Genomic DNA, 13786 nt, shown 5'->3' on the forward strand with positions numbered 1-13786 from the left:
TTTTTGTTTTTGTTTTTTTAGTCTTACATTCATATGCATGTTTAGGAAGTAGATAAATACATCATTTGTCATATATGCATATTTATCATTATATAATTTTACTTTATTTAGACAGCCCTACATTTCATATTGCATATCAAGACATTATTTATTATTGTTTCCTAATTATGAATTTTGATATGAATGAATATACACACCAATTATAGTATGAATATTTGCAAGTTTTATAAAAGTTTATAAAAAGAGAGTCAAAATCCATTGGGATAATGATGTTCTGATAGCATGTTATGAACCTTGCATATGCGATCAAGAAGAGTTCTTGAAGAACTTATATACATATATTTATGTCTATATCTTTCAAATTTACTTTTGAATATTGATGAGATTTTGTAAAGAATAAAACTCTTAAAGATTATTTTTGACTAAGTAAATGATGTCTCAGCCTGGAGTTTGAGCATAGCTAAGTTGGCGTGAAAAGTCTTATTTTTGAATTTGCAAGACCAATTTCATATTCAATATAAAATGTATACATAAGTACAATGACATACTTATTTGTATAATTTCATCTTGGTCCCCAAGAACCAATGACGATGCAATGAGTCTGATGCTTTATATTACCGATTCCAATTTGATAATGATATGAATGATATAGATATACTACGTATATGATTTAAGAGGACAATGCATCATCAAATATTCATGAATATCAAATATTGATGAACTTTTAACTATTAATGACCTCCAGAAGAAGGTACAAATCAAATACATATATATAGATAAGAACCGTAACCTATGTTTGTACGAGAAAATTTGTTTAATCTAAAATGAGGTTATCATCAAGATATACGTATTCGACATTTCGAGAAAAACATTGGCTCTTAAGAAAGAGATATTTACATCATTACATTATTCTATGTGTATTATTCTTATAAGGTAGATGGAATGAAGACAATTGAACAATTCAAGTGAAGATTTGAATATTCAAGATAAATTTTGGAATACCAACTGTCTGTGAAGATTTTGCTGCTTGCATTGAAGATATGAAATGATATAAAATTCAGGGGGAGAAAATACGTGCTACACTCTTTTTCCCTTAACTATGGTTTTGTCCCACTGGGTTTTCCTAGTAAGGTTTTTAACGAGGTAGCATCTCAAGCGTATTATGAAGAATGATGTACTCTTTTTCCTTCACTAGGTTTTTATCCCACGGGGTTTTTCCTAGTAAGGTTTTAACGAGGCACAATCTTCAATAATGGACATCCAAGGGGGAGTGTTATGAAATATAATAATGTATGTCCATTATGTATAACATTGTAACCTCCTAGGCATTATTACTTCCGTAACTCCTTTCAACTTATTGTATTCCATTTGTAACCCTTGCTTATAATGACTCTTTATTGCTCTTGGAGAGTTATTATGTCCTCATGTATATATATATATAGGTAGTGCCTAATGAAGAAATGAACTATGATTAACACTTCCATCTTCCTCTTGTATTTTACTATTCTTTCTTTTCTTTATTTTATAACAGAATGAGCTGCATAAACTATGTAGCAGTATATAACATTGTGTGTGTGACCTAATAGTTGAATATTAATTTATATTTTGAACTATTTAAATTAGAAGTTCAAACTTTGACAATCTTAATTATTTTATTTAGGGCTTGTTTTATTCACCTTATTTTCATATTTTAGGTCTGATAAGTTCATATAAGTTTAGTTTAGAAAAAATATATTAGGATATATTTAGGAAATATCATATATTTAGGAGAATAATTATTTGTCATGATATCTTTTCTATTTCCTTATCTTCTCTAGTTTCCATGTTTATCTAGGACTAGGACTCTAGAGATCTTTGTATTATATATTTCGACAGTATCCATCAATGAAAGTCAAGCTAATTTCTGCCTAACCTACAACATGGTATCACGCCAAGCGCTTTTTCTCTAAATCATTATCATGGCTGGAGGCGACAGTACGCCACCACCACCACCATCTAAAATTGAGCCTAATTCTACATATTACCTTGGGTCACAAGATCGACCGGGGGATTTCATCACACCTACTCATCTAACGTTAGACAATTATGACTCTTGGGCGGCCGATATTCAAACGGCATTAGAAACTCGGAGGAAATTCGAATATCTAGATGGATTGATCATCGAACCATTACCCCCTTGCACGAAGTCCGATTGGACGGCAATTAATGCTATGCTTATTTCATGGATAACAAATACAATCGATCCGGAATTGAAGCTCTCCCTGTCAAAATTCAAAGAGGCTAAAGCCTTTTGGGATCACCTAAAACAGCGTTTCACTCAAAATAATGGACCACGAATACAACAACTTCGTTCTTCTATTGCAAAGTGCGAGCAAACCAAATTAATGCATGTTTCTGTGTATTATGGCAAACTGCACGCTCTGTGGCAGGAGTTGGACCGTCACGAGCCTTTGATTTGTTGCTCTTGTTGTGCTTCATGTTCGGCTGGCAAACTACATGAGGAACGTCAAGCCCGAGCTCGCTTACATGATTTTCTAATGGGTTTGTACCCTGATTTTTATTCGTCTCTTCGTACTAATATTCTGTCCCAAGACCCTCTACCGAGTCTTGATCGAGCCTACCAGTTGGTGACTCAAGAGGAACGGGTTCGCTCTTCGAAGCAAGACGTTGAGTCGGCGCCATCTGAAGCAATCGGGTTTGCTGCTCGTGCAGGACCTGAGCGTGGTCGAGGTCGTGGCCTTGATAAACCAGTATGTACTCAGCGTAAGAAGACAGGACATGAAGCCTCGAGCTGCTGAGCTGAAACAATCTGTACCTATAAAAAAAAAGGGACATCTAAAGCATCTATGTTTTGAGTTAGTAGGACGGCCTGACAGTAAAAAGCCATATGCAACAGGGCAGGGACGGGGTCAGGTTCGTGCTAACGCTACTACCGGTGGTAGTGTGTCTCCTTTACTTTCTAATTCCTCTGTTTCTGCTTTGGGACAAGTGTTTTCGCCAGATCAATGGAAAACTATTGCTGGACTCGTTGGTAATGCTAAAATTCTTGAAAATAGATTGAATGGTAAGTTTGATGCATCATCTTGGATTGTTGATAGCGGAGCAACTCACCATGTTACGGGAGAGAGTTCTTGGCTTTTTGACACACAGACTTTTGATTGCCCGGTGGGGTTGCCGAATGGTGCAAAATTAGTGGCCACTTTGGTGGGGTCCGTTCAATTGACGGACAAAATTACTCTAACCGGAGTTCTTTACGTTCCAAATTTGAGTTGCAATTTACTTTCTGTGTCTCAACTTACTGATGATTTACAAATTATTGTCCAATTTGATTCTCATGTTTGTGTTATACAAGACCAAGCTAGGGAGTTGATTGGAACGAGAATTAGGAGGGACGGACTATACTATTTTAGCAAACCGAAATTCGTTTCTAATGTTGAAGCTACATCAAATTTGGAGTTATGGCATCGTAGGCTTGGGCATCCGTCTGAAAAAGTAGTTAAGTTGATTCCTTCTATTATCAACAATAAAAATCATTTAGATCCAGGGTGTAAGGTATGTATGCATGCTAAGCACCCAAGAGATAAATTTCCTATGAGTAGTAATAAAGCCACTAGAACTTTTGAAAAAATTCATTGTGATCTGTGGGGCCCATATCGACATGTCTCGTCATGTGGAGCTCGTTATTTTTTGACAATAGTCGATGATTATTCAAGAGCCGTTTGGATTTATTTATTGGTTGATAAATTAGAAGTATTTCAAATGTTTATGGCTTTTGTTGCTATGGTTGATAGACAATTCTCTCAAACTATTAAAGTAGTTCAAAGCGATGATGGGACGAAGTTTAATTGCTTGCTTGATTATTTTAATGCCACTGGAATTTTGTTTCAAACTTCTTGCGTGGGTACTCCACAACAAAATGGGAGAATTGAGAGAAAACATAAACACATCTTGAATGTAAGTCGGGCATTACGTTTTCAAGCAAAATTACCTATTTATTTTTGGGGCGAATGTGTTCTTGATGCCGCACACTTGATTGATCATACCCCTACTCCCCTATTACACAATAAAATACCTTTCAAAATATTATTTGATAAACCTCTTTCTTTTGATGCTATTCGAACCTTTGGGTGCTTGTGCTTTGCTCATAATCAGAAAACTAAGGGAGATAAATTTGCGAGTCGAAGTCGAAAGTGTGTTTTTGTGGGATATTTGTTTGGCAAGAAGGGTTGGAAGTTATTTGACCTTGATTCTAAGGAATTCTTTGTGTCCCGAGATGTGAAATTTTTTGAAGATGTTTTTCCGTATGCATGCCTAGAAGATGTCAATATTCTTGCAATAATAATGATGAACATGATGTGCATAGTGATTTTGTTGAAAATAATTTGGGAATTTACGAAGATGCACAAGATTTGGAAGTTGGAGTTATGGCTGATGATAATATGGCTACGACTGGGCATGAAGAGGAGGCCCAAGTTCGCAGCCCACATCCTTCTTTTGGGCAAAACGCTGGAAACTCAGTGCCTAGTGGGCCTGACCAGCACTGCCAGACTTCTTCTGGTGTGTCCGCTGGACATCCAGCGATAGCTAGGCCTTTGGTTCAGCAGCCCAATTCGGCTCCAATTCAGCAGGCCACTGAATCCAATCCACCTCAGGAAGACATGGGGGCGTGAGTTTCGTCAGAAATTTCCAAACATTAAGCATCGGGATTTTGTGACACACATGGTTTTTGCTAATAGTCCGTCCTCCAACACTTCCTATTCTGATCACCCCTCAGGTACTCCTTATCCTTTAGCACACTACATAAATTGTGATAATTTTTCTGTAAATTATCAGAAATTCCTTGCAGCCATTATCAAGGGTAAAGACCCGAAATCTTTCAAGGAGGCGATGAAACATGATGGATGGTGCAAATTTATGAAGAAATAGATCCGTGCTCTAGAGGACAATGGCACTTGGACCTTAGAGCATCTACCTCCCGGGAAATGTGCTCTTGGAAGTCAATGGGCCAATAAGACCAAATATTTGTCCAATGGTGAAATTGAGCGTCTAAAATCTAGGTTGGTGGTTTTCGGCAATCACCAACAAGCCGGAATTGACTATGATGAGACTTTCGCTCCCGTTGCCAAGATGACTATCGTTTGTGCTTTTCTTTCAATAGCGACTTGTAAGAATTGGGAATTACATCAAATGGATGTACATAATGCTTTTTTACATGGTGACCTTGCTGAAAAGGTTTACATGAAGTTGCCCCTCGGGTTTGAACGCTCAAACCCTTCTTTGGTGTGTAGGTTGCGCAAGTCATTGTATGGCTTGAAACAAGCTCCTAGGTGTTGGTTTGCAAAATTGACGACTACTCTGAAACAGTATGGTTTTATTCAATCCTATTCAGATTATTCTTTATTCACATATACTAATGGCAAAACTCAAATCAATGTCTTGGTTTATGTGGATGATCTTCATATTTCTGGGAATGATTCCGCTGCACTTATGGGTTTCCCATGGAACAAAATCACAGACTCGCTCATGCTAGTGGCGAATTACTGCAGAATCCGGAAGCTTATCGTCGTCTTGTGGGACAGCTCATATATCTCGCGGTCACACTACTAAAAATAGGCCTATCTCCGACGGATATGTAATTCCGTCGGAAAACTCGTAAATTCCGACGGATTTGTATTCCGTCGGAATATATGGACTTTCTGACGGAATTTCGGTCGGAAATTACATTTTTCGACGGATTTTAATTCCGTCGCAAATTTCCGACGGAATTTTCCGTCGGAACATATTTTTTTTTTTAAAAAAAAACTTCTTAAATAATTTAAAACCCTAAATGCCCCACTTCTCTTTTCCGCCTTCTTCCTGTATCTCTTCTTTCAACCTCGTTCCTCTTCTCTCTTCTCCTTACTTCACGTTCTTCTTTCTCTTTCCTCTTATCTCTCCTCTTTCCTTACTTCTCGTCCTTCTCCTTCTGTCCCCCTTCTCCTTCTTTTTCTTTCACCTTCGTCTCCCTTTCTATTTCCCCTTTCGATCTTTTTGTTACGGCAAAACAAACCCCGCCCGAAAAACAAACCCCACCCACCACCACCGCCGCAAGAACACCAACAATATCAACATCAACTGTAATGGCACCAACAACGAAGGTTTTTAGGTCAAATTCGACCATGAAAACTTTAGATCTAGAGTTTTCATGGTCGAATTTGGCCTTATAAACCCAATTTCGAGGTTTTATTTGGTCAAATTAAGGTATGTACCTCTTTTTTTTTTTCTTAATTTTGATTTTATATTGTTCATTGTCTTTTGGGATTTTGTGGGGTTGGGTTGGCGATGTTGTGGGTTTGGATTTTTTTGATGATTTTTTCTGGGTTGCGGTGTCGTGGTGGGCATGCAGATCTGGGTTTTGGTGGGTGGGGTTTGTTTTTCGGGTTGGTGTCGTGGTGGGAAGATTTGGGTCAAATAGTGTGGGTGGGGTTTAAATTAGGGCTGAAGGAAGGGAGGTGGGCAGATTTTGGGTGGGTGGGGTTTTTTTTCGGGTTGATTTATTTTTTGTTGCGGGGCGGTGGTTGGCAGTGGGGGCTGGTGGTGGTGGTCTGTTGGTGGGTAGTAGAGGTGGTCGTATGTTTGGGGTAGAAGTAAGTTAGGGGTTGGAGGTGGTTGATACGCCGTGCCGTGGTGGCGCGACTTTTTTTTTTAATTTCTTAAAAATAGTTTCGACAGAATTTACGTCGGAAATTTCCGACGGAATTTACTATTCCGTCGGAAATTTTCGACGGATTTTTCTGGTGCTGGAAAACCTCCTTCAACGGAAAATTCCGTCGGAAAAGTGTTTCCGACGGAATTTCCATCGGAAGAAGACAAATTTCCTACAAACGCTTTTCCGACAACCGGTTACGATGGAATTCCGTCGAAAACGGGTTTTCCGACGGATTTTGGGGTGGTTGCGACAGAAATTTTCCGTCGGAAATGACCCTTTTTCTGGTAGTGTCACTCGACCGGATCTAGCCTACTTAGTTCACATTTTGTCACAGTTCATGCAAGCACCACGCATAGAACATTGGGAGGCGGCCTTGAGGGTTGTTCGATATCTCAAAGGATCTCCCGACCAAGGCATATTATTGCGTTCGGATAGTGAGCTCACTTTAGAGGGATGGTGTGACTCAGATTGGGCGGCGTGTCCTTTAACTCGACGCTCGTTGACAGGTTGGTTAGTGTTTCTAGGAAAATCATCGATTTCTTGGAAGACTAAAAAGCAAGCTATAGTTTCTACTTCTTCTGCAGAGGCGGAGTACAGGTCTATGAGTGGAGTCACTTGCGAATTAAAGTGGCTCAAGGGCTTATTGTTGAGTTTGGGTGTGCAACATCCTAAAGCTATTAAATTGTTCTGTGATAGTGAGTCAGCATTGCATATTGCGAGGAACCCTGTGTTTCATGAGCGTACGAAACACATAGAGGTTGATTGTCATTTTGTTCGCGATGCGATTACTGAAGGTTTAATTTCCCCCTCACATGTGTCTACTAAAGATCAATTGGCGGATATATTCACAAACGCACTCGGAAAGGCACAATTTGATAATCTTCTTTCCAAGTTGGGCATTTTCGATCCTCATGCTCCAACTTGAGGGGGGGTATTAGGATATATTTAGAAAATATCATATATTTAGGAGAATAATTATTTGTCATGATATCTTTTCTATTTCCTTATCTTCTCTAGTTTCCATGTTTATCTAGGACTAGGACTCTTGAGATCTTTGTATTATATATTTCGACAGTATCCATCAACGAAAGTCAAGCTAATTTCTGCCTAAGTCTACCTAATTCTACAAAATAAGTTTAGTTCAGGAAAAATACGTTCTAATAAGGGTTATCCAAATTCAAATTATAACTAAAATAAGTTTTAATAAGTTCAGATAAGTTCATATAAGTGAAAATCAGGTGAATAGAATACACTCACCACTTTAATGATGTGCACCTATTCAAACTACACCATTATAACAAATGTTTTGTCACCTACGAGTATTTTTTGATTGGCAAATTTCCCTAATCATTAATTATAATCAATTAAGATCGAGTGGTATGTGGTGATACTCCAGTGCTCCATAAGAGCTGAGCCACACGATGGTGTGCGTATGCACAACACGCGTGTGGCGTGTGTGATCCACATACACTATTGTTCTTTCATCATCGAGTGTATCCTCCTTTAGAGAACGATAGCAATACATCAAAACAATAAGTACAAACAATTGTCAAATGTCGATCAAGTACAACAGAAATATCTCCTCTTATTCACTAGAAATTTCCTAGGCAGTAACGTAAAACAATCAAGTGTGGTTATGTTTTTAAGCACGAAGGCAAAATGTAAAGCCGAATCAACAAGAATCACACGTTAGAAGACATTGTAGATAAGATGATAAAACTATCTTTAACACAAACCACCCAAATTTATCACGTATAGCTATTTCAAAACGTGAGTAAATAAAATCGAACCAACGACAAAATAAATAAATAATTAAATGCTTGAAAAAGACTGCCATGAAACTTTGAATTATTTTGCTATAAATTGTCTAGAAATGAAACTAAGCATGTCAAATTTATAGTACAAACTAAGGGGAGCACAAAAAATCTCATGATGGAAGCTAAGTTGTTAGTGTTGCTAATTACTATTATAATTACCACTAATAGCTTAAGCAATGGGGTTAGTAGTGAAAGTATTACAAGTAGTTATGTGAGGTTAGATCCTCCATCTACTGATATTCCTCTTGATGATACAATCTTTGCTGCTCCTGGGGCATACAATGCTCCACAACAGGTAAATTTTGTATTTTTATGCGCATTTTCATACCTTATGACATTTATCGTTAGGAAAACTTACACGAGTAATTTCAAATTTCTCACTTCATGATTTCAATTAGTCTCAATTTTTTGTTCTTTCTATTGTTCATATACTAGAATGAATCCGATGTGTTTTAAAGCAGGGAACTAGGTTGACCATCTTCGACTATTTAATTTCCTCATCTAATAAATAATCTATATCATAACAGTTCAGATAAGTTCACTTCATATAAACTCAGATAAATTCAGGTCTAATATTGCCAACTTTTTACCATAACAATTCCAATTTTTAATCCTCAACTTTTATGCACTTAAGTAGATACCAATATTTTCCTTTCCCATAACTCTCATCACAAATTATCACACCCAATTACTTTCCTAATAACTTCCTAATTGAAATTTATTTTTTCTTAAAAAGTATACCTGCGCATTAGCACGAGTACATTTGAAATGATTTTGATGATGAAATGTATAGGTGCACATTACACAAGGAGATTATGATGGAAAGGCAGTTATAATCTCATGGGTGACACCACATTTACATGGGTCACACACTGTGTACTATGGAACAGAGCAGGGTAAATATACCTTCAAAGCAAAGGCATTCAACACTAGCTACAGTTTCAAGGGCTACAAATCTGGACAAATTTATCATTGTGTTGTTGATGGGTTGGAGGTAATTTATTACAATTAACAACTCTAAAGAAAATACATTTATTTTAATATTTAATTATGGATTTTTTATTTTCATCAATATTCTAACAAATTTATTTGTGTAATCCAATGTAGTATAACACCAAGTACTACTATCAAATTGGTAGCGGTCCTTCTCACCGTGAATTTTGGTTCAAAACGCCTCCAGAGGTTGGTCCAGACTCTCCATACACGTTTGGACTAATTGGTACGTTTTAATTTCACGTGATTGAATATTAACTAAAATGATGATACATGTGAAATTCCCTTATTAATTTGTTTGTTTGTTTGTTTGTTTGTTTGTTTCAGGTGATTTAGGGCAAACAAAGAACTCGCTTTCTACCTTGAAACATTACATGGAAGGCGGCGAAGGGGAAGCCGTGTTGTTTGTAGGAGATCTTACTTATGCAGATAGGCATATCGATGTTCCACACGAGGTTGGCTTGAGATGGGATACTTGGGGTCGCCTTGTTGAGCCTAGCACTGCTTATCAACCCTGGATTTGGACTACTGGAAACCATGACATTGACTACTTTCCTCAATTGGTAATTATCTTGTTTACATATACTAGTAATTAAGTTAATTAACATCTAATAAATCTTTATTGGGTTAAACTAAGCTAAAATCTAACCACATAAAAACTTATAGGTATCGGTAATAAAATTTTTAGTCCAATAGTCTTATATTTTAGTCATCCATCATACGTAGTATATATTTCGCACAAACTAGTCGTCTCAACTCACATATAGGGTATTTTCTAACAAGCTAAGTAACAACACGAGTACATGCCTATCATTAGAAATTTATGTAATGTTGTGTAACGCATGTATGTATCCCATGCATATTATAAGTTAATGAAATAGAGTACAATTATGCATCAAGGTCATGTAAGATATGCTTACATGTATAAAATCATTGATTTCAGGGGTTAATTGGAAATTTCCTGCAATTCAAAACTAGATACCAGTCACCATTCATGCATTCCGGGAGTACAGATCCTCTTTGGTACGCAATCAGGCGTGGGCCGGCTCACATTATCGTGCTCTCTAGCTACTCTGGTTTTGGTAATTCAAACTACTCCGTAACAAATTGACATCATAGTAATTATTAAATTGCATATATTGTTCGGTGTAATAGAATTTAATCTTCTAATTTTAAATTTTTTATCCGTAATTTTAAGAGCTATGTTTAATATTTTCCTTTAATATTTCATATTTCGACAGTAAAATACTCCCCTCAATATAGGTGGTTAGAGGCAGAGCTTAAGAAAGTTGACCGGAAGAAGACACCATGGTTGATTGTAATTATGCACGTTCCACTCTACAACTCTAACACAGCTCATTACATGGAGGGCGAAAGCATGAGACCTGTTGTCGAGCAATGGTTTGTAGACTACAAGGTCGACGTTGTTTTTGCTGGACATGTTCATGCTTATGAGAGATCGGTATGAGTCATATACATATACTTCCTCTGTTCTTTTTTAATGCTATATGTTTTCTTATAAGTTATAGGTAGTTTTATGTTTAGCACGTTTTTTAAATGTTAATATTATTATTTTTTTCCTTGATACAAAAATTTCAGCATAGAGTGTCAAATTTGAAGTACAACATATCAAATGGTGAATGTACTCCTGAATTGGATGAATCAGCTCCCTTTTACGTAACTATTGGAGATGGTGGCAATTCCGAGGGAATTGCGGGAGAGTAAGTTCCTTTACTATGCCTCTAAACACAATAAATTATTGGGCGAAACTATTAATCGTCACATATACTATTTATAAATATAGCATCGATCATCACCTTCTTTTATTATGGATACAAATTATGATAATTGATAAAGAAATGACATCGAGGAGAAAGCAACAAGCCAACAACGAACTACTTCATTTAATTGAAAATAATCTTGAAATTATAGTGAATAATAGTGTATCTTAGTCAAAAATTGGGTTGATTGAGACTCTTGAGAGAGACAATGACACAAAAATCATCAATTGTCGTATATATCTGAGTACGTGTCTAAGTGTCTTATGTATTTATGATCTTGATTATTGTTATAGACTATTGTTGTTTAATTTTAATAATTGTTGCAGGTACATATCTCCTCAACCACATTATTCAGCATTTCGTGAACCAAGTTTCGGGCATGCCATATTGGATATTAAGAATAAAACTCATGCTTTCTATTATTGGCATCGCAACCAAGATGGCAACAAAGTTACTGCTGATTCATTTGTGCTGCACAATCAATACTGGTAATTATATATTCATACAGAAAAAAGGCAATTGAAACAACCCCTATTATTAATCATCCTTAATTGTACGCTTTTAAATACTCGTATATAGTATAAACTAGTTATTGGCCCGGGCGATGCCCCGGGTCATTATAAATTTATTACTTTAATCGCACTATATATATTTTATCTTGTTTGTCATTGAGAGATTAAGTGGTTTTTTTTTTATTTTTTTTTATTTTTATTTATTTATTTTTATGATAGCTTAAGTAGTTTGTTGCTTGTATGAGTTGGTTTGATTATAAGAATAATTTTTTTACATTAAAATAATCATAAAATTATGATAAATCAAATCTTTATAAATTTGATGTCAAAATATATACGACTCCATAATGCACAAAAATCTTTTACTCTATGATTACAATTTTATGAGTTAATGCACAAAATAAAGATGGAGTAATGTTTAATTTCTTACAAACTTTATTATTATGTAATTATTAAGGAGTTATAGTCCAATTCAAGGGAAATTGTCATGCTATGCATATGAAGAGTTTATCAATTAAATTTAATATTAATACATGAAAGTTAATGCATAGAGTTTTTCAATAATTAATGCTATGGTATGATTTGGCGACGACACATCATATGCCAAATGGCAAAATTGTTGACACATGGCAGAACATCATGTCTTGCCATGAGTTTTAATATATATATTGGCGACGACACATCATATGCCAAATGGCAAAATTGTTGACACATGGCAGAACATCATGTCTTGCCATGAGTTTTAATATATATATTGATTGATTGATTGATAACTACGTACAATCCACACTTAAGTGTGAATTGTGAAAGTTCATTTAAATTAGACAACCATGATCTTGTAAATTGAATCATTATTCAACTTACCAATAAATATATCACCGCTTAATTGATAACTAATACGTATTACAATTACCTAATAAATAAAGAAAATAAATAATTAAATATGGGTTAGTTGTTGAGATTTTAGAATAACAATCCTAAGTAGGGGTATTTTTTCATGTTTTTCCTAAAATGTTTTTCTTACACTCTTTCTCAACAGGATGTCAAAGTCGCGTCAAACTCCTATATACACTGCTTCTATATAAGGTATACATATTTTAATTTATGATGGATTAGACAATGAATACAACGTTTTAATTACCTCAAAATAGATAGACCTCTTATATATACAAATATTTTACATATAGCATTAACCTTACCAATAAAACCTCTTTAGTCAATAAATGCTACTTAGTATGTCTCAAATTATATAAATAATCATTTTCACTCCCCACTTTTTTTTTAAAAAATATTTACAAAGTATAATTTTTGAGCATATCCCTGTCCAAAATTTAAGAAATTTAGCCATTTAAAAGCCTTTATTTTCAATTTTGAAAACAAAAAATTTATTCACATATAAATCATGATCTTTATGGTGCAGGACAAGTTAAATCCAAAAGAATTCAGAGCTCTTTTGGAGGAAGAATCTTGTGGAAGTGGTATGAATAAGGATTTAATAAGGTCTCTTGAAGACATTTTATATGCTAGTTTCTAGTTTATTTTAAGTTATTGTAAGTTACAAATCGAGAAATAGTTACTATTTTGGTTTGTGTCATATTGTATTAAATTGAGGCTTATTTCTAAATAAATACAGAGTATATAATAAAATATACTTCTATTGTATAAATTAGATTTGTGCCTTCACTGCACAAACTTTGTTTCCATTGTTTTTCAAACAATTATCTCGTACTTGTGAGGCTACGACTAGAGGCTAATCCGTAATTACACATGCTATAATGAGCAATGATGAGCTTCTTTTTTTTTTTTGACGGGAATGATGAGTTTCTTTAGGCCAAATATTACGGACTATATCAAATTTAATATAACTTGAAATGAAAAGGAGGATAAAAAAAAAAAAGAAAAGGAAACCTTAAGATATCGATGATTTACAAAAGTATGGTTAGTTGAAAACTTATTTACACTTTTGTGTCAGAATGAAACTTAATTACGAAACTA

The 13786-nt window shown here is 35.3% G+C and overlaps 2 protein-coding genes across 3 annotated transcripts; both read left to right on the forward strand.

Moving 5' to 3' along the window:
* The first annotated feature begins 1958 nt into the window (after positions 1-1958).
* Positions 1959-4670, forward strand: LOC145579671 (uncharacterized). Its single transcript, XM_081636908.1, has 4 exons — positions 1959-2763; positions 2864-3954; positions 4153-4301; positions 4364-4670. The coding sequence occupies exons 1-4, from the start codon at positions 1959-1961 to the stop codon at positions 4668-4670; spliced, it is 2352 nt and encodes a 783-aa protein (XP_081493034.1).
* A 3895-nt stretch (positions 4671-8565) lies between these two features.
* On the forward strand, positions 8566-13306 carry LOC145579766 (bifunctional purple acid phosphatase 26-like). Of its 2 annotated transcripts, XM_081637009.1 has the most exons (10): positions 8566-8800; positions 9299-9499; positions 9613-9724; positions 9826-10061; positions 10442-10580; positions 10740-10960; positions 11098-11219; positions 11606-11767; positions 12831-12877; positions 13212-13306. In XM_081637009.1, exons 1-9 carry the CDS (start codon positions 8618-8620, stop codon positions 12874-12876), a joined length of 1422 nt encoding a protein of 473 aa, XP_081493135.1. In that variant the 5' UTR covers positions 8566-8617; the 3' UTR covers position 12877; positions 13212-13306. The 2 variants fall into 2 exon arrangements, with proteins under 2 accessions (XP_081493135.1, XP_081493136.1); XM_081637010.1 differs by lacking the exon at positions 12831-12877.
* The last annotated feature ends 480 nt before the right edge of the window (positions 13307-13786 follow it).

Source organism: Chenopodium album, chromosome 14, assembly GCF_948465745.1.
Source record: "Chenopodium album chromosome 14, dcCheAlbu1.1, whole genome shotgun sequence".
Classification (NCBI taxonomy): Eukaryota; Viridiplantae; Streptophyta; class Magnoliopsida; order Caryophyllales; family Amaranthaceae; genus Chenopodium; species Chenopodium album.